This window comes from Typopeltis vanoorti, chromosome 23 (genome assembly GCF_054136105.1).
Source record: "Typopeltis vanoorti isolate ZY-2024b chromosome 23, IOZ_Tvanoo_1.0, whole genome shotgun sequence".
Lineage (NCBI taxonomy): Eukaryota > Metazoa > Arthropoda > Arachnida > Uropygi > Thelyphonidae > Typopeltis > Typopeltis vanoorti.
Window position 1 is genome coordinate 72,972,234 of NC_143571.1, and position 19,841 is coordinate 72,992,074.

The window sequence follows — 19,841 nt, forward strand, 5'->3', positions numbered from 1 at the left end:
AAAAATAAAGATGTGTAAGAAAGATTTGAAACAAATCAAAGTTCAGCAGCTATTACTGGTCAACTAAAGAAAAGTACAAAATCATCATTGAAGAAAAAATGAAAGATTGAAAATATGAATCAAACCTTAGAGTTTCACTAGAAAACCCGAAGAAAAAACAGATTGATTCAGTCAGAGAGGCATGTGGAGGTTGTCTGTAAAGAGAGAAAAATCAAAACTTCTTGGTGAACTCAGGAAGTTAAAGAGGCAGTCGAGGAAAAGAAGTAAGTGTACTGAAAGTCCTTGTAAGTCAGCTTGTGCTCTTAGAGAATACAGAAAAAAAAATTATAAGAAAGCAAAGAACTGTGCAAAACTAGCTAAACAAAATCACTGGGAGACTTCGTTAAGCACATAGAAAATAAATATTAGGAAAGTGGCAAAATATTCAGGACACTTTGGAAAATGCTTAGAAATGAAGGGAAAAAAAATACTGTCAAAGGAATTCAATATGATAATGGTGACATGAAAACTGAAGATAAAGATATTCTAGTTATCTGGAGTAATTACTTGGAAAGATTGCTAAATAAAATAAGCAGTATTAGCACAGTAATAGAAAACTTTTAAAAGGAATGAAGTCGGGATACATATCCATACTTGAAGAAAAAAAAGCCATCAAAAATCTGAAATGTGGTAAAGCAGCTGTAATATTTGACCAAAAATGCTCAAATATGGAGGTTTAAAAGTTTTACAATGATTATACTGCATAATTTAACAAGATGGTTTAATGTTAAATCTGGTGTCAGACAAAGATATACATTATCCTCTCTGTTATTCAATATCTATAGAGATCACATTAAGAAGGAAAGTGGTATTAAGACTGATATCAAAATTGGAGATGTTAATGTCAGCTCTTTGCTTTATGCGGACAATGATATACTTCTAAATAAATCCACTACAAGTCTGCAAGATTCCCTGACTAAATTGAATAACTGTTGTAATAGAAATGGTATGAAGGTCAGCATTAAAAAGACAAAGACAATGAAAATAGAGAGAAGTATTGAAAATATCAACTGCACTGTGAATGATGACCCTATAGAACAAGTAAAAAATTTCAGCTACTTAGGCACGAATTTTAGAGAAGATGGTAAATAAATATGGAAATAGACAACAGAATCAACAAAGCTGGTGTGGTGGGAAGTTAACTGAATAAATTTATATGGAATAAGACAGAAATTAGCCAAAACACTACATTAGCTGTATACAAGACAGTGTAAAAGCCAATTTTAACTTATGGATCTGAGAGCTGGGTTAGAAGTAATACACTTGACCAAAGACTAGAGATCGCAGACATGAGTCCTGAGAAAGATTAGGGGCATGAACAGATGACATCAACTGCAATATCATATTAAAAACCAGGATATTAGGAAAGAACTTTGCATTGCCAGCATCCAGGATTGCATTTGCAGAGCTAATCTCAGGAGGTATGGCCACTTAAATAGAATGGGAGAGGATAGATTAGCAAAAGAAGTGTTCTCTGCACAGGTTGGCAGGAAAAAGACCTAGAGGAAGACCAAGACATAGGTGGAGTGATATGATAAAAAGTGCCTTAGAAGATAGAAATATAAGATCTGATATTGTTGGAGTCTTGACAGGTAACAGACTGATTTGGAGGAAAGTGTAGATAAGAAGTTAGTAATGATGTAAATTTTTCATGTAGTACTACTATGATATCCTGTACGCTCCTTGAGGATACATGGCAGGAATTTGATGATGATGATGATATTGCGTAATTCAGAAGCCGTGACAAGAAGATCAATTCCAGATAATTGCAGCAGAGCTCTCATAGGGAAATAAAACTGATTGTGAAATTACAGAAGAATTTCTCTACTGAGTGTTCCTGGTGAAGTTTATGTAAGTATACTTGAGAAACCGATAAGAAAAATTGTGGAAGGAGGTTGGGTGAAGAACAAATTGGATTCAGGCCAAATACAGGTTTTCAGGATCATATTTTCACTTTAAGACAAACAGTTGAGAATTTCTGGTAATATAACAACAATTTGTATTTAAGTTTCTTGATCTGGAAAAGGCAAGTGACAAGGTGTCAAGAAAAAAGCTCTTCAAAACGCTATAGTTATATGCAGTGGCATATTCAGGTATAGGCCGTATAGGCCAGGGCTTAGAGTGGCAAATTTTGAGGGGGCAGCAGAAATTTCCAGGTTCTCATTTTTGTAATTATAACATGTAACTTATATGCCGCATATACTCGGTAACTGGACACAAAGACAATAGGGATCACACTCTTGAGAGATTGACGCATTGGCAGCTCATGGCTTGAAATCGTAGGAGTGCTGCAACTTTCGAAATGTATATACACACTGTAAGTACAGTGTATACATATTTGGATAAAATATCAAAATTACTGTAAAAATTTAAAAAAAAAAATTAGAGATGAAAAAATATTGTTTATTATCGATAAAATTATACAGTTAGTTTAATTCAAAATTACTTAAAAATAAAATCACAATAATAAGAGAATTGTGTAGGATTGTTGATGATAAAATTAAATATTACAAGCAAATATAAATAAATTAATAAATATATTTATATAATGAGAAAAATGAGGAGCACTGCCGTTCCATAGTGCCTATGGACGAGCTGTCCCTGGATTGATACTAATTAATTTTGTGTCGGTATTATTCTTACTAACTCTAACAACTTTTGCTTCTTTATTATTTCGAATTCAAATTCATCATCGACATCATTATCAAATTCCTGACATGTACCCTCAAGGAGTGTACACGATATGATAGCACTACATGAAAAATTTACATCATTACTAACTTCCTATCTACAATTTTCCTCCAAATCAGTCTGTTACTTGTCAAGACTACAACATTATCAGATCTTATATTTCTATCGTCGAATGCACTTTGTACCGTATCAATCTACCTATATCTTGGTCTTCCTCTGAGTCGTTTTCCTGCCAACATGGCAGAGAACACTTGTTTTGCTATTCTTTCCTCGCCCATTCTGTTTAAGTGACCATACCACCTGAGATTAGCTCGCTAACGCATTCCTGGATGCTGACAATGTCAAATTCTTTCCTAATATCCTCGTTTTTAATATGATATTGCCATTGATGCCATCTGTTCACGCATCTAATCTTTCTCAGGACTTTCACATCTGCGGTCTCTAGTCTTTGGTCAAGTGTTTTATTTCTGACCCAGCACTCAGATTCATAAGTTAAAACTGGTTTGAACACTGTCTTGTATACAGCTAATTTAGTGTTCCGACTAATTTCTCTCTTATTCCATACGAATTTATTCAAATGCCTGCCTACCATACCAGCTTTGTTGATTCTGTTGTCTATTTCCATATTTAATTTACCATCTTCAGTAAAAATCGTGCCTAAGTAGCTGAAATGTTTCACTTGTTCCACAGGTTCCCTGTTCACAACACAGTTGACATTTTCAACAATTCTATCTATTTTCATTGTCTTTGTCTTTTTAATGCTGACCTTCATACCATATCTATTACAACAGTTATTCAATTTAGTCAACTTGTAGCAGATTTATTTAGAAGTATAACATCGTCCACAGAATGCAAAGAGCTGACATTAACATCTCCAATTCTGATATCATGTTTAATATCACTGTCCTTCATAATGTGATTCATATAGATAAATGAATAACAGAGGGGATAATGTACATCCTTGTCTCACACCAGCTTTAACATTAAACCATCTTCCTGTACTTCCTTCATTTCTAACTGCTGACTTACAACTCAAATAAAGACTAAGTATTGCTTGATATAATGCTCCATTGACAACATATAACTGTAGCATATTGAATAGCTTCTCTCTTGGAATCTTGTCATATGCCTTTTCCAGATCGCAAAACTTAAATATAGATCTTTGTTATATTCCCTTGCTTTCTCAACTATTTGTCATAAAGTGAAGATCCGATCCTGACAGCTTCTATTTTGCCTGAATCCAGCTTGTTCTTCACCAAGCTTTTCTTCCACAATTCTTCTCAACCGTTTCTCAAGTATACTTGCATAGATCTTGCCTGGAACACTCAATAGGGAAATACCTCTGTAATTCTCACATTCAATTTTATTCCCCTTTTTATATATGGGTACTATTAGAGCTCTACTCCAATCATCATGAATTCATCCCTCTGTCCAGGCTTTCTGAACTATGCAGTGCAGCATAGTTCAGAAATGTAAGACTTTTATACCACCATACTTCAGCATCTCTGGTCGAATATCATCTACTCCTGCTGCCTTTCCACATTTCAAGCCTTTGATGGCTTTTTCTACTTCAAGAATGGATATGTATTCCTGACTGCATGCATGGTCAGTGTTTTTTTACTACTGTGATATCATCACTGCTTGTTTCTTTTAGCAGTTTTTCAAAGTAATTACTCCATACTTCACGGATATCTTTTTCTCCCATTTTCATGTCACCTTTATCATCTCTAACTCCTTTTACAGCACTCTTTCCTCCATTCCTAAGCTTCTTCAACAACCTCCAGAATATTTTGCCACCTTCTTGATATTTATTTTCTATGTTCTTGCCAAAGTCCTCCCATGACTTTTGTTTAGCTAGTTTTACACAGTGTTTACTTTTCTTACATTTGTCTCTGTATTCTCTAAGAGCAAAATCTGACTTATTTGCCAGGAACGTTTGATATGCTTTCTTCTTTTCCTTCACTGCCTCTTTAACTTACTGTGTCCACCAGGGAGTTCTGATTTTTCTATCTTTGCAGACAATCTCACCACATGCCTCTCTGGCTGAATCAATCAGGATTTTCTTCAAGGCTTGCCACTGAATCTCCAAGCTTTGGTTACTGTTCTCAAACTCTTTCATTTTTTCTTCAATAATCTTTGTGTGTTTTAGTCTACAGTTCATATCTGAGAGCTGCTCAACTTTTATTCGCTTAAAAACTTTCTTACATGTTATTCTTTTCAATATGAAATTCAATTTTATCTTGCTCAAGACTAAATAGTGATCACTTTCAATTTCAAATCCTCTGTACAATCTGGTGTCCTGCACCAGGGAGAAAACATCACTATAAACAATAACATAGTCAATGAGACTTTTCTTATTCCTTGCCTCTTCTCTCCAACTGAATTTGTGCACATTTTTATGTTGGAACATGGTGTTAGTAATAACCAGTCCATGTCCTGAGCAGAAATCCAACAGGTATTTGCCATTATTATTAGCTTTGCTCTTTTCTCCAAATTTTCCCAAAATATTTTTGTATGTCTGACAATCATTTCCTACTCTGCTATTTAAATCCCCAACAAGGACCAACTTTTCCTTTTTCATTGTGTCAGTTGCATTTCTAAAGCATCAAAAAATTCCTCCACTTCTACCTTAGTAGAACCTTCTGTGGGACCATAGGCACAAATAAGTCTCATTGTCCAGTTCCCCATTCTGATATTTGCCCACATCACTTTACTTGAGACTGCCTGCCATTCAAGAAGATGAGCCTCATATTTTGTGTTGAATACTATGGCTACTCCTTCTTTTCCTTGATTGTCATTGCCTGAATATAACATTTTGTATTTATTGCTCAGAAAGATCTCGCCAGTTTTTGTGTTTTTTGTTTCAGTCACCTATTATGTCGATCTGGTACTTATCTAATTCTTCAGCTAGCTCCATTTGTTTGCCATTCAGGCTTCTTATGTTGATAGTACCGATCTTTAACTCTGGTGATGTTGAGTCGGGGTGTGCTTTCAGATTTGTTCCAGTAGCTGACTTTTCGCTGTTCGCCATGGTTCCTTGGCGAAAACAATGGGGCCTTGTTTAACCAGGGCGATGCTCCAACCGGAATGAAATTTTGTCATGTTGTACCATCATTTTGTATATTGGTTTAAGCAATAAGAATACAATTTGGTCGGCTAAATCCCAAATTGCCAACCCATCCTCGTTCGTTCAGTATCCAGGTAGATACCCAATAGGGTGCACCACGAGAAGGTGAGGATTGGACATTAAATCAGAAGCTATGTTTGGTTCTCCGCATTCCTTTAAAGACTATGTGGAGGTCTCCTCTCAGTTATACAGCTTTGACCTTTAAGCATCCCCGAATTCAAATTAAGATTGTTAATTGTGGCATTTCCTTCAACTCTTTAGTTCAGTATCCTGATATATTTGTGGCAGTTAAGATGTGCTAAATCTGAAATAATTTTTAGAGTTTTCAGTGCACTTGTCATTTGTTGCAATCAAAGTGGAGGTAATACTGTTTTATTGTTTTGCTTTTAAAAAGTTATAAATTGTGTAAATCATTCTGATACTTCCTGCGCATTTTAAATTACTATTTAAATTTTAAAACATGAGTGACAGTAGAAAGCGACTTAGTGGTAGTGAATAATATAAGAAGAGCAAGGAAGTGAAAATTAACAAAGTAGTATCAAAGACAAGAAAACTGGACAGTTTTTTTGCATCGGTATCTGCTAATAGTAATTGTGATTTGGAAAAAGAACAAGAAGTGGTTGAGGAGACAGAAACTGAATCTGTTTCAAATGATGTTCCTACAACAAATCCCAACAATTTGGTAGTACAGGTGATAGCGAGTAACGATCCAGCTGAGTGGATTCTAAATGACGTAACACGCGAGTATATCGCAGTTTTAACGGGTTTCCACAAAATTTAGACCGTGATCTTTCAAAATCACAAAGAGCTTATCCTGACAAAGTAAGACATGTTTCTAAGAAACTCATTGAGAGGAATCTGATTAATAGCAAAATAATAATAAGATATTCTTGTTTACTCTCCTAGTACCGGAAAGATCTTCTGTGTGCCTTGTTGCCTTTTTGGTTTATGGTGAGCTGATGATAGTCACTTTGTCAGTGGATTTAATGACTAGAAAATTGCAGAAGCACGAATGAGTCATCACGAGAAAGCAACTAGTCATATGAACTGTCTGATAGCTCTGAAACAAAGAGCAAATCTTGCAGGGAGAATTGACTTACAAATAACAGAGCAACCGGAAGAAGAAATTAAGTACTGGAAGACGATGTTAAAACGAATAGTTGCAGTTGTAAAAACATTGGCCAGTAGAGGATTTGCTTTGAGGGGAAAGGATGACATTTTCGGTTCTGTGCATAATGGAAATGTAATGATTTGTCAAGAGTTAATTAGTGAATTTGATCCCTTTCTTGCTGAGCACATTACTAAAAGCGGGAAAAAAGGAAAAGGTTTCGTTTCCTATCTTTCCTTTGCCACGTATGAGGAATTTATTAAAATAATGGGCGAGAAAGTAATCGAATTTATTGTGGAAGAACTTAAAATAGCTAAGCAGGTCATGATCACAACCTAAGAGGTTGTGATCATGACCTGCCTATGGGGTGATATTCTCGCAAGAATGAATGCCACAAGCAAGAAATTACAAAGTGTAAACATTGATATAGGAACGGAGTGTGGACTGTATGGATCCCTTGAAAAATATTTCAAAGAACTAGAGTTACTCTATGAATCCTATGAAGAACAGGGCAAGAAGCTTAGTGGAGTTGACTTGTATGAGGAAGAGAAAAAGAGGAGGAAAAAGCCCACTAGGTTTTCTGACGACAGTGTAGATGAAAGTAACAAAAATGAAGACGAGTACAATCCATCAGTCAGTTTCAAAACTGATACTTATGACACAATTTTGCATAGGCTCTCATTCGAAATAAATCGAAGAAAAGTGTCATATGAAAACCTCTCAAAGGAGTTCCAGTTTCTCACAACAATGCATGTGATATGTGAAAAGGACATCATAAAAGGGGCAAAAAAAACTTCAAGAACACTTTTCGACTGATATTGAACCTGAATTTGTAAACGAATGTCTGCACTTCAGAGCACACCTAAAATCAAAGCCTAGAAATAAATACATTCCTACAACTTTCACAGAAAATTCGACAAGAAACCCTACAGCATATATATCCCAATCTGGACTCTGCTGTTACGATTTTTCTGTGTAAGATGGCAACAAATTGCTCAGCTGAACGATCGTTTTCCACCCTCAAAAGGCTGAAGGACTACCATAAAACAACTATGACAGAAGAAAGGCTCAGCAACTTGGCAGTTCTACAAATTGAGAGCGATATTACAAGGCCACTGGACTACGAGGATGTGATAAATACCTTCACCAAGCGAGCGGCAAGACGTAGAATATTTTAACATATTTTGGTTGAGTATTAATATATATATATATATATATAGTTATTTATATTATGAATTTAGGATATGAAAATCAACATGTCCATTAAATATAAGGAGCAGCAAATACCTAAATATGCCACTGGTTATATGGTGTAATCATCATCATCAAATTCTTCACATTTACCCTCAAGAGGTGTACAGGATATGATAGCACTACAAGAAAAATTTACATTACTAACTTCCTATCTACAATTTTCCTCCAAATCAATCTATTACCTGTCAAGGCTTCAACATTGGCAGATCTTATATGTCTATCGTCTAAAGCACATTTTACCATATCAATCCAACTATATCTTGGTCTTCCTCTGGGTCTTTTTCCTGCCAACCTGACAGAGAACACTTGTTTTGCTAATCCTTCCTCTCCCATTCTGTTTAAGTGGCCATACCACCTGAGATTACTCTGCTAACACATTCCTGGATGATAACAACTTCAAGATCTTTCCTAATATCCTCATTTTTAACATGGTATTGCTATTGATGCCACCTGTTCACACCCCTAATCTTTCTCAGGACTATAGTCTTTGGTTAAGTGTTTTACTTCTAACCCAGCTCTCAGATCCATAAGTTAAAACTGGTTTGAACACTGTCATGTATACAGCTAATTTAGTGTTTTGGCTAATTTTTCTCTTATTCCATATAAATTTATTCCGTTGACTTCCCACTACACCAGCTTTATTGATTCTCTTGTCTATTTCCATATTTATTTACCATCTTCACTAAAAATCTTGCCTAAGTAGCTGAAATGTTTTCCTTGTTCTATAGTTTCTCCATTCACAATGCAGTTGATATTTCCAATGTTTCTGATTATTTTCATTGTCTCTGTCTTGTTATTGCTGACCTTCATACTGCATCTATTCCAACAGTTATTCAATTTAGTCAGGGAATCTTGCAGACTTGTAGCAGATATATTTAGAAGTATAACATCAACTGCATAAAGCTAAGAACCGATATTAACATCTCCAATTTTGATATCAGTTTAATACAACTTTCCCTCATAATGTGATCCATATAGATAATGAATAGCAGAGGGGATAATGTTCATTTTGTCTGACACCAGATTTAGCATGAAACCATCTTCCTGTATTTCCTTCAATTCTAACTGCTGACTTACAACTCAAATAAAGACTTAAGTATTGCTTGATATAATGCCCCACTGACACCATAAAACTGTAGTGTTTTGAATAGCTTCTCTCTTGACACACTTGTCATATGCTTTTTCCAGATCTACGAAACTTAATTACAGATTTTTGTTATATTCCCATCTTCCTGTGTTTCCTTCAATTCTAACTGCTGATTTACAACTCAAATAAAGACTAAGTATTGCTTGATATAATGCCCCACTGACACCATAAAACTGTAGTGTTTTGAATAGCTTCTCTCTTGACACCTTGTCATATGCTTTTTCCAGATCTACAAAACTTAATTACAGATTTTTGTTATCTTCCCATGATTTCTCCACTATCTGTCATAAAGTGAAAATTTGATCCTGACAGCCTCTATTTGGCCTGAATCCAGCTTGTTCTTCACCAAGTTTCTCTTCCACAATCCTTCTCAACCGTTTCTCAAGTATACCTCCATAAATCTTACCAAGAACACTCAGTAGAGAAATACCTCTGTAATTCTCACATTCAGTTTTATTTCCATTTATATATATATATATATATATATATATATATATATATATATGGGTACTATGAGAGCTCTACTCCCATCATCTGGAATTCGTCCATCTGTCCAGATCTTCTGAACTATGCAGTGCAGCCACTGTAAGACTTTTATACGTCCATACTTGAGCATTTCTGGTCGAATATCATCAACTCCAGTTGCCTTTCCACATTTCAGACTTTTGATGGCTTTTTCTATTTGAAGTATGGATATGTATTCCTGATTGCATGACTGGTCAGTGTTTTTTATCATTGTGCTGACATCACTGCTAGTTTCATTTAGCAAGATTTCAAAATAATTACTCCATAGTTCAAAAATATCTTTTTCTGCAGTTTTCATACCACCTTTATCATCTCTAATTCCTTTTACAGCACTCTTTCCTCCGCTTCTGAGCTTATTTAACAACCTCCAGAATATCTTGCCACCTTCTTGATATTTATTTTCTGTTCTTACCAAAGTCTTCTCATGACTTTTGTTTAGCTTTCTTACATTTACCTCTCTATTCTCTAAGAGCACAAGCTGACTTATTTGCCAGGAACTTTTGATGTGCTTTCTTTTCCTTCACTGCCTCTTTGATTTCTTGTGTCCACCAAGGAGTTCTGATTTTTCTATCCTTGAAGACAACCTCACCACATGGCTCACTGGCTGAATATCAAAGTATTTCTTCAGAGCTTGCCACTGAACTTCAAGGGGTGATTCCTGTTCTGAAACTCTTTCATTTTTTGTTGAATAATGTTTGTATATTTCAGTCTACAGTTCACATCTGAGAGATGCTCAACTTTTATTTGCTTTAAAACTTTCATACATGTTCTTCTTTTCAATATGAAATTCAATTTTATCCTGCTCAAGACTAAATGGTGGTAATGGGATTTATACTGAGCAGGATAAAATTGAATTTCATATTGAAAAGAAGAACATGTACGAAAGTTTTAAAGCGAATAAAAGTTGAGCATCTCTCAGATGTGAACTGTAGACTGAAATATACAAACATTATTCAACAAAAAATGAGAGTTTCAGTGGCAAGCACTAAAATAAAACATTGATTGATTTAGCCAGAGAGCCATGTGGTGAGGTTGTCCTCAAGGATAGAAAAATCAGAACTCTTGGTGGAGTTCTGATTTTTGTATCCTTGCTTTCTATCCAACACTGCTATGCTAGCTACTGACTTACAGTCTCGATTTGGACTGTAAGTCAGTTGCTAGCATAGCAATGTTAAACTGACAGGGGCACACATTATCTCCACTATTATTCATTATGTATATGATCGTATTATGAAGGAAAATATTATTAAAACTGACACCAAAATAGATTATGTTAATTTCATCTTTTTACATTATGCAGATGATGTTACACTTCTAAATAAATCCAGTAAAAGTCTGCAAGATTCCCTGATTATATTCAATAACTGAAAATCATAAATTTAGTTTAATCCTTTATCCAAGTGTGAGCAAACAAAGTTTGCGCCTGAAAGTATCTTCAGGACTGGGTTAAGGTGGTACACACCAGGGCAACTCGTTGCAAAGGTGGAGCAAGCTACCAACACTCCTATCCTAGTATCTCCTATAATGCAAAACACATCTCCTTGCGGATATGTCTATTGTTATGCATTAAGGGAAGGGCCACTACCCAGACCGGTTTCGACCTTTATTGAGGTCTCTTCAGTGGGAGCCAGGCCCAAGTCGAGATATCAGGCCGAAGCATTTGCAGGTCATCTCCACCTATAGGAATTGCCAATTGGTGTGCCACCCTTTTTTAATAAATTACTCTGGATTTAGAGAAAGATGTTGAAAGTTTATTTTCCACTTGGTTAGAGTATAATAAATTTAGTTTAATCCTTTATCCAAGTGTGAGCAAACAAAGTTTGCGCCTGAAAGTATCTTCAGGACTGGGTTAAGGTGGTACACACCAGGGCAACTCGTTGCAAAGGTGGAGCAAGCTACCAACACTCCTATCCTAGTATCTCCTATAATGCAAAACACATCTCCTTGCGGATATGTCTATTGTTATGCATTAAGGGAAGGGCCACTACCCAGACCGGTTTCGACCTTTATTGAGGTCTCTTCAGTGGGAGCCAGGCCCAAGTCGAGATATCAGGCCGAAGCATTTGCAGGTCATCTCCACCTATAGGAATTGCCAATTGGTGTGCCACCCTTTTTTAATAAATTACTCTGGATTTAGAGGGTAGTGGCCCTTCCCTTAATGCATAACAATAGACATATCCGCAAGGAGATGTGTTTTGCATTATAGGAGATACTAGGATAGGAGTGTTGGTAGCTTGCTCCACCTTTGCAACGAGTTGCCCTGGTGTGTACCACCTTAACCCAGTCCTGAAGATACTTTCAGGCGCAAACTTTGTTTGCTCACACTTGGATAAAGGATTAAACTAAATTTATTATACTCTAACCAAGTGGAAAATAAACTTTCAACATCTTTCTCTAAATCCAGAGTAATTTATTAAAAAAGGGTGGCACACCAATTGGCAATTCCTATAGGTGGAGATGACCTGCAAATGCTTCGGCCTGATATCTCGACTTGGGCCTGGCTCCCACTGAAGAGACCTCAATAAAGGTCGAAACCGGTCTGGGTAGTGGCCCTTCCCTTAATGCATAACAATAGACATATCCGCAAGGAGATGTGTTTTGCATTATAGGAGATACTAGGATAGGAGTGTTGGTAGCTTGCTCCACCTTTGCAACGAGTTGCCCTGGTGTGTACCACCTTAACCCAGTCCTGAAGATACTTTCAGGTGCAAACTTTGTTTGCTCACACTTGGATAAAGGATTAAACTAAATTTATTATACTCTAACCAAGTGGAAAATAAACTTTCAACTGAAAATCAGCAACTGACAAAGACAATAAAAGTAGGCAAAAATATTGAAAACAACAACTGCATCCTGAATGGAGAATCTATAGAACAAGTGAAACATTCGAACTATCTAGGCACACTTTTTTAGTGAAGATGACAAATTAAGTATGGAAACCAACAACAGAATTAGTATAGCTGGTATGGTAGGAAATCAGCTGAATAAATTTATATGGAATAAAAGAGAATTTATCCAAAACACAAAACTAGCTGTATACAAGACAGTGTTCAAACCAATATTATGGATCTGAAAGCAGGATTAGAAATGAAACACTTGATCAAAGACTGGAGATCACAGATATGAGAGTTCTGAAAGAGATTAGGGGAGTGAACAGATGGCATCGATGGCAGTATTGTTTAACCCAGATGGGGTGGTCACTTAAATAGAATGGGAGAGGAAAGATTAGCAAAACAAGTGTTCTTTGCTGGGTTAATAGGAAAAGACTGAGAGGAAGACCGAGATCTAGGTGGAGTGATAGTGTAAAAAAGTGCCTTAGAAGATAGATATATGAAATCTGATAATATTGATGTCTTAGCAGACTAGTTTGGAGGAAAACTGTCGATTAAAAGTTAATAATGATGTAACCTTTTCATGTAGTACTCCTGTAATGCACTCTGAGGGTGCATATCAGGAATCTGGTGACGATGATGACAATATGGTATCTTGGAAGATATTAGAATAATTATGAGGAAAACTACCTATAGAAAGTGAGCAATAAATGGAAGCTTTACATTTAGTACTATCATAATTGTTTGTGATATGAGAATGGGAATGGAGAAAATATTTGCCATGAATGTTTCATAAGCAAGTATAAGAAATGCAAGTTGTGTCGGAAGTGAAAAAATGAAGTGACTGATATTATGGATGTAAGGCAGGATTGTTAAAATGTTGTGGAGAATGTAGTAGTAGATGATAGTGCACAAAATATGAATGAGAGTTTGAAGGAAGTGGTTGAAAGTAACAATGTGGATAATGAGATGCAAGCATGGAAAGAAATTGCACACTCACACAGACTTCTTCACAGGACAAAACATGAGCTCGAGCGACTGGAGAAATGATTGGTGTGTGGTACAGAAGGATGGAAAATAAAAGAAAGATTGAATGGGAAAAGCATAAAAGTGTGAGAAACTGAGAGAAAAGAGATATTGTATTGGGAATCGAAGATAAGAGGTATACTTAACAAGAAAGAACGAAAGTATGTTTTCCAGGTGCGAAGATAAAGGATGTTAGTGAACCTGTAAGTATGAAGAAGAAAGAAGCGAATGAGTTAATTGTTTTGGCAGGCACAAATGAAATATGAAATATGGGATCGCTTAAGGATCAAAACCAAATATTTGACAGTAGACCTCAACATCACCTAATTTCTAATCCTCAACTTCGTGTGGTGTGCCCCGTTAGTAGGTATCTACTAGGTACTGAATGAATGAGGATGGGTTGGCAATTTGGGACTTAGCCGACCAAATTGTACTTTTTACTGGCTTAAACCACAAATGCATATGATGGTACGACATGATGAGGTTTCATGCTGGCTAGGGCATTGTCTGGTTAAACAAGGCCCCTGCCTGTTTTTCATCAGGAAACCAGGGCAAACAGTGAAAAGCAACTACTGGAACAAGTTCCAACTATGTGATGCAATATGTTGAAAACAGGAGAATGAAATACAGCGTTGCCATGCCAAATGATATTTATGTATGCAATGCAGACCAAGTCTCTCCTAAACAAGAGCCAATTGACAGATTTTATTTTCGTTTTTTTATTGCCGGCCTGTTGGCTGAGTGGTGAGCGTATCTGCTCTCCAGCCAAAAGGCTGTGGGTTTGAATCCCGCCATGGGCATGGATGTTTGTGCTTGCTTGTGAAAATATTACTGGTGGTGGTGGTCGGCAGTAGATGGTGTTGGTGGATTGAGTGGTGGAGACAGAGAGTTGTAGAGTAGGTGCCCTCCCTCGATGAGTCTTTGGACTCCCTGAAGGTGTCACGTGATGATAATAATAATAATAATTTTCGTGTTCAGCACATCGAAATTAGTAAAGAATTGCTATTTTCATTTCGGAGGTAAGCTGTGTTTGTCCAGTGCAGTCAGAGAACTAGGGGCCATCCATAGAAGTTGTGTAAAAGTGTGGTTAGTAGGGGATATGATGACCAGATTTTTTGCGTGGAGAGTGGTGAGTGAGTGGAATCAAATGCCAGGATTGGTTATGAGTTCCCTGATGGTGAATGAATTCAAGGAGAGGTATAATAGAATTTTTGTGTAAAATGGTTAATTTGGGTCTCGCACAGTGAGTCTCCAGACTCCATGGAGATGCTGGCTGTAAAATAATAATATCCAGTATACCTTTTGTGGTTGGGGGGGGGGGGAACTACCTATAGAAAGTTAATAAATGTAAGCTTTTCATTTAGTACCATTATAATATTCTGTATACTTCTTGATGGTACAGATCAGGAATATCATTCAATGATACTAAAAGCAAAAATGAGAGTAATATTTAATTAAGTTTCCATAGATTCAAATTCTTTACCTCCTTCCTGTGTTAGGGCAGGAATTTCAAATTCCAATTCAGGAATAGTCACAGTGGCCCACTTTGTCTTGACTACTTGTCTGGAAAAATCCTGAAAGATAGTTACAAATTTATAAAAATATATATGATAAAAATTAAAAGACAAACACATAATCAATAAATAATAATGCGTGGTTTCATGATAGACATGTTGCTGGTTGACTGGGCCTCCCATAATGAGTCTACTGACTCCATGGAGGTAATGTAATAATAATTCACAGTTCATTATCTTTCTCAAAAGTCAAGCATTATAATCAATGTTTCTTCTAATTTTTGCTGGCCAATATGTACATGAAAAACATTTCATTCACAATTTTCTGGTATCAGACTCAACGTCTTGAAGTAGAGTGCCGTAGACTGTGCTCACAGTAGCAAAAGTCACAAGCCACAAAGTCTTAATTTGATATGCCTAAAATTGGTGACATCTGTTAAAAGATCTTGTACACTTCTTCTGCTTGTGCCTTTTCCCAATTCTATTTTGGAGTCAGCCTTTTTACATGATGCAACCTTATACACATAAATTCCCACCGACTTGCCACACAGCCTGATGTTGGGGGTTAAAAGATCTTGTATACTGCATGCTAAATATTTCTATAAGAGTTAGCTACCTAAATGTAGCTAGCTCTTATATAAATATACTGCTTCAGTTACTTAAAGACTCATACACATGTAATTTATAAACAAATTATGTTAAGCTCTAGAATAGGTTGGTCTTTGATGCCTTTTAAACACATTTTGTCCAACCACTCAAATTTAAATGAATTTGCAGTTCTTTTCTGCTTTAATTTCAACAGTTACATTTTGAGGGTTTAATCCACTAAAACCACTATAATGTAATGTTTTTCATACTCATATTGCCCATTTTTGTTCAGTTGTAGCCTGTAAAATTGCAAGCACTAAATTAATTCACTAAATCTGCATAGCTGCAAAAATCCATCACCATTTGTATCCAAATCACCGTATGCTGTCTAGACCAGTCTTTCTCAATAAAGATTAGAGGAACCAAATTAACCCTGGAGGTACTGTTGAAATAATTTTCAGGTCTCAGGCCATTTATTGCTTTTAATTAATAATTCAATATCCGTTACTTTTGTTTGCTTCCTTATCCAAGTATAATTCTATCTATCTAATCAGGTTCTTCCCAAAATGGTTCTTTCCATGTCTGTTGTTTTTTCAGTCAGGTTCTAGGTTTGACTACTAGGTCATTGATGGGAGTACACTGGTTGTGGATCTTTCTTTTTAGGGAGCTTGGTAAATTGCTTTTAAATATATCTCTGTAATGGTTAAAAACTTTCCATCCTGTTGTTATTCTAGCCGAAATTTCATTATCAAGTTTATGGTTGTTTGCAATGATTTTATTTCAACCTGTCTTTGATTTATTTTGATTTGTTTTTGTTTTGGAGTATTTTCACTATACATTCTTTTTGATTTCTCATATTCAAGTTATTTCTTACGAAAAGGATAAACATACACATAGCTAGATGGGGCTGCAATGGGCTCCCTTCTAGCTAACCTCTATATAGAACATTTTGAAAGCCAAGCACTCAACACAGCTACACTTGAAGCAATAGTTTGGCTGCATTATGTTGATGATGTGCTTGATATATGGCCTCATAGTCCTCCAAGACATGTTGGATACATTTTTAGTGCATCCTAACAGCCAATATCTGAAAATAAACTTTCCCGTAGAAAAATAAAGTAATAACTGTCTCCCCTTTTTACATACATTAGAGATATGACACCCTAATGGCTCGTTATCATTTTCCATTTACAGAAAACCCACTCATACAGAAAGTTATTTGCATAAGCAATCACACCACCATCCTTCCCAAAAGTATGGCATCCTTAAACACTTACTGAATAGGCTATATGTTCAAATGATACGACCCTTGAAAGTTCGAGGAGCTCACAACACTTCAAGACAATGGCAATAGCCTGTATAAAATAAATAAAATACTGTATACCTCCTTCCATTCCTTCAGCAACTAACACACACAGGATCACAGCAAAAACATTCTCATCTCACATATTATGGGTACATCAGAAAAATACAGCTAAAATTCTCTGTATCTATCTATATATATATATATATATGATCTCCATGCCTTTTTTAAATCTTTCATTCAACTAGCTCCTTGACATAAGATTAGATGGAAAGAAACATCGATACTACATAGAATTCGTTATAAGAGGGGGGGGGGACTGAAAAGTTCTGAAAAACACCTAGAACAAAAATGATATTAAAGCAACTGATATAACCAAAAGGATATAAGAATATAAAAACATGAGACTATTTTTAGAATCAGCATCAGCTATGAAGCACTATCCCAACCTCAACAAGTATGGTTGCATTGATTGATTTGTCAAAGATTCAAAAGGCTATCATTTTGAAACCTGATAGCCTGACTTCTCCAAATTACCTGGTTATCTGACCCATAGAGGATGCCATGTATGGACGTTAGTTCAGTTTCAGTTGCAATTTGAACTGTTTTCTATATTTCAGTTCAATATTGTGTATTTGTCACAGTTATGATTGTGTTCTGAAGATGCTGGGAAGAAATCCAGCATAATATTAATCAGTTCAATAGATGTATTTTTTTTTTGCTATTTTGATGTTGTTTATATCATGGAATACTATAGTATAGTACATAAATGGAAAATTGAAGAAACTAGAAGCATATTTTGTTAAAATTAAATTTTGTTTTAAAAAATTCAAAATTAAATTAAAACTATACTTACTTTTTGATTAGTGACATGTAAGGTGTAACGAATTCCTTTTTCCTGAATTTTTGAAGCAGGCTGTAGCTCATTATTTTCTAAACCACAATGGCTACAAGAAAAAGACATAACAACTACCTCTTTGTAGAATGGAATTTTTGTCAGAAGAATCCTGGTTATTCCCTGAAAGTATGATAAAAAATAAAAGCAAGTTTTAATAGCAAAATAAAAGCAAGTTTTAATAGCAAAATAAAATTGATATAATATAATTCAGTATCTTCTTCTTTTCAGCCATTTTCTGTCCACTGCTGGACGAAGGCCTCCTCCAATTCTTTCCAACTTTCTCTGTTCTTAGCAATGGTTGACCAATTTTCCCCAATAAAATTTGACAATTCATCACTCCACCTTCTTTTAGGACGTCCTTGGCCTTGTTTCCCTTTTTTTGGAATCCAGTTCGTTAGTATGGAAGTCCATCGCTCATCTTCTCTTCTGGATAGATATCCAGCCCAGTTCCATTTTAGTTGCTTATGGTAAAGAATGATGTTAGTGATATGAGCCTGGCTTCTTATCCAGATGTTTCACTTCTTATCTTTTAATGTGATGCCTAGCATCAACCTCTCCATTTTTCTTTGAGTTGTTGTTAATTTATTTGCCAGTGCTTTTGTTAGCAACCAAGTTTCACAACCATATGAGATGACAGGAAGTATACACTGGTTAAATGTATTCCTTTTTAAACAGAGTGGGACAATACGGAGTTGGATTTCTAATTAAGAAAACAATTACACACATTATAGCAGAATTTAATTATATAGATGAAAGAATAATAACAATTACACTTAAAATCGGGATCATCCAAATATATGCTCCCACCTCATTCCACACTGATGAAAAGATAGAAGCATTTTATGACTCACTGCAGAACACTCTAGACAAAAAAAAAAAAGTGGTCCTATTGTGTCTATTTGGTGAATGGGTGATTTTAACGCCAAAGTAGGTCATCCCATTCACCCAAATAGACACAATAGGACCATACATATATGGCACAGGCAGCAACTCAGGAATGGCTCTTACAGAATTCTCTATCAGTAACAAGCTTTATATTATGAATACATTTTTTAAGAAAGCCCTCAAAAGAAAATGGATATGGAGAAGTCCAAATGGAGAAATAAAAAATTAAATAGATCATATACTGTGTAATAATAAAGAAATAGTTCAAGATACCTCAGTACTAAATCAAGTAAAAACAGGAGGTGACCACAGACTGGTCAGAGCCAAAATTAAAATAAACCCCAAATTGAAAAGAATAAAATGGCTAAGCAACAAAAAATCAAGAAGTTTTGACTTAAAACCTGTTGAAAACAAGAAGGATTGCGAAGAAAAACTTAATCTAAAACTAGACTTAATAAATATATTTGAAGAAGAAGATATAAATAAAATAAGCAAAAACCTAACGGAAGTAATAAGCAACAAACAACAAAACGACAATAAACTTTCAGAGGCAAATCTTACAACTACGAAAAAAGAGACGAAATATGAAACAAGACAAAAACTTAATTTCTAAAATAGAATATGCAGAATTATGCAAAACAATAAGGAAAAAGATGAGAAATGAAATAAGATCTTATAACATTAAAAAAATAAAAAAAAAACAATTGAAAACAATAAAAATATGAAAATACTAAGAAAATATTTATCAGTTGGCATAATGATCATAATCCAAATGTAGTTCATTATAATGAACTACATTTGAGAGAAACTTGTTTCTCTCAAATCTTTTGAGAGAAACAAGCCTTCTTTTGAGAGAAACTTGTGACATGAAATTATCTACAGTTAGCACAAGAAAAGTATATTTA

General features: G+C 35.4%; 1 protein-coding gene across 2 annotated transcripts in view; it reads right to left on the minus strand.

Moving 5' to 3' along the window:
- Positions 1–19,841, minus strand: part of Zpr1 (zinc finger protein Zpr1) — a 268,249-nt gene that overhangs the window by 189,834 nt on the left and 58,574 nt on the right. For both annotated transcript variants that reach the window (XM_090412640.1, XM_090412641.1), the window contains exons 3-4: positions 18,010–18,171; positions 15,232–15,322 (exon numbers count right to left, since the gene is read on the minus strand). In XM_090412640.1, the coding sequence (XP_090268766.1) occupies positions 15,232–15,322; positions 18,010–18,171 (253 nt within the window). The remainder of the gene's footprint in view (positions 1–15,231; positions 15,323–18,009; positions 18,172–19,841) is intronic.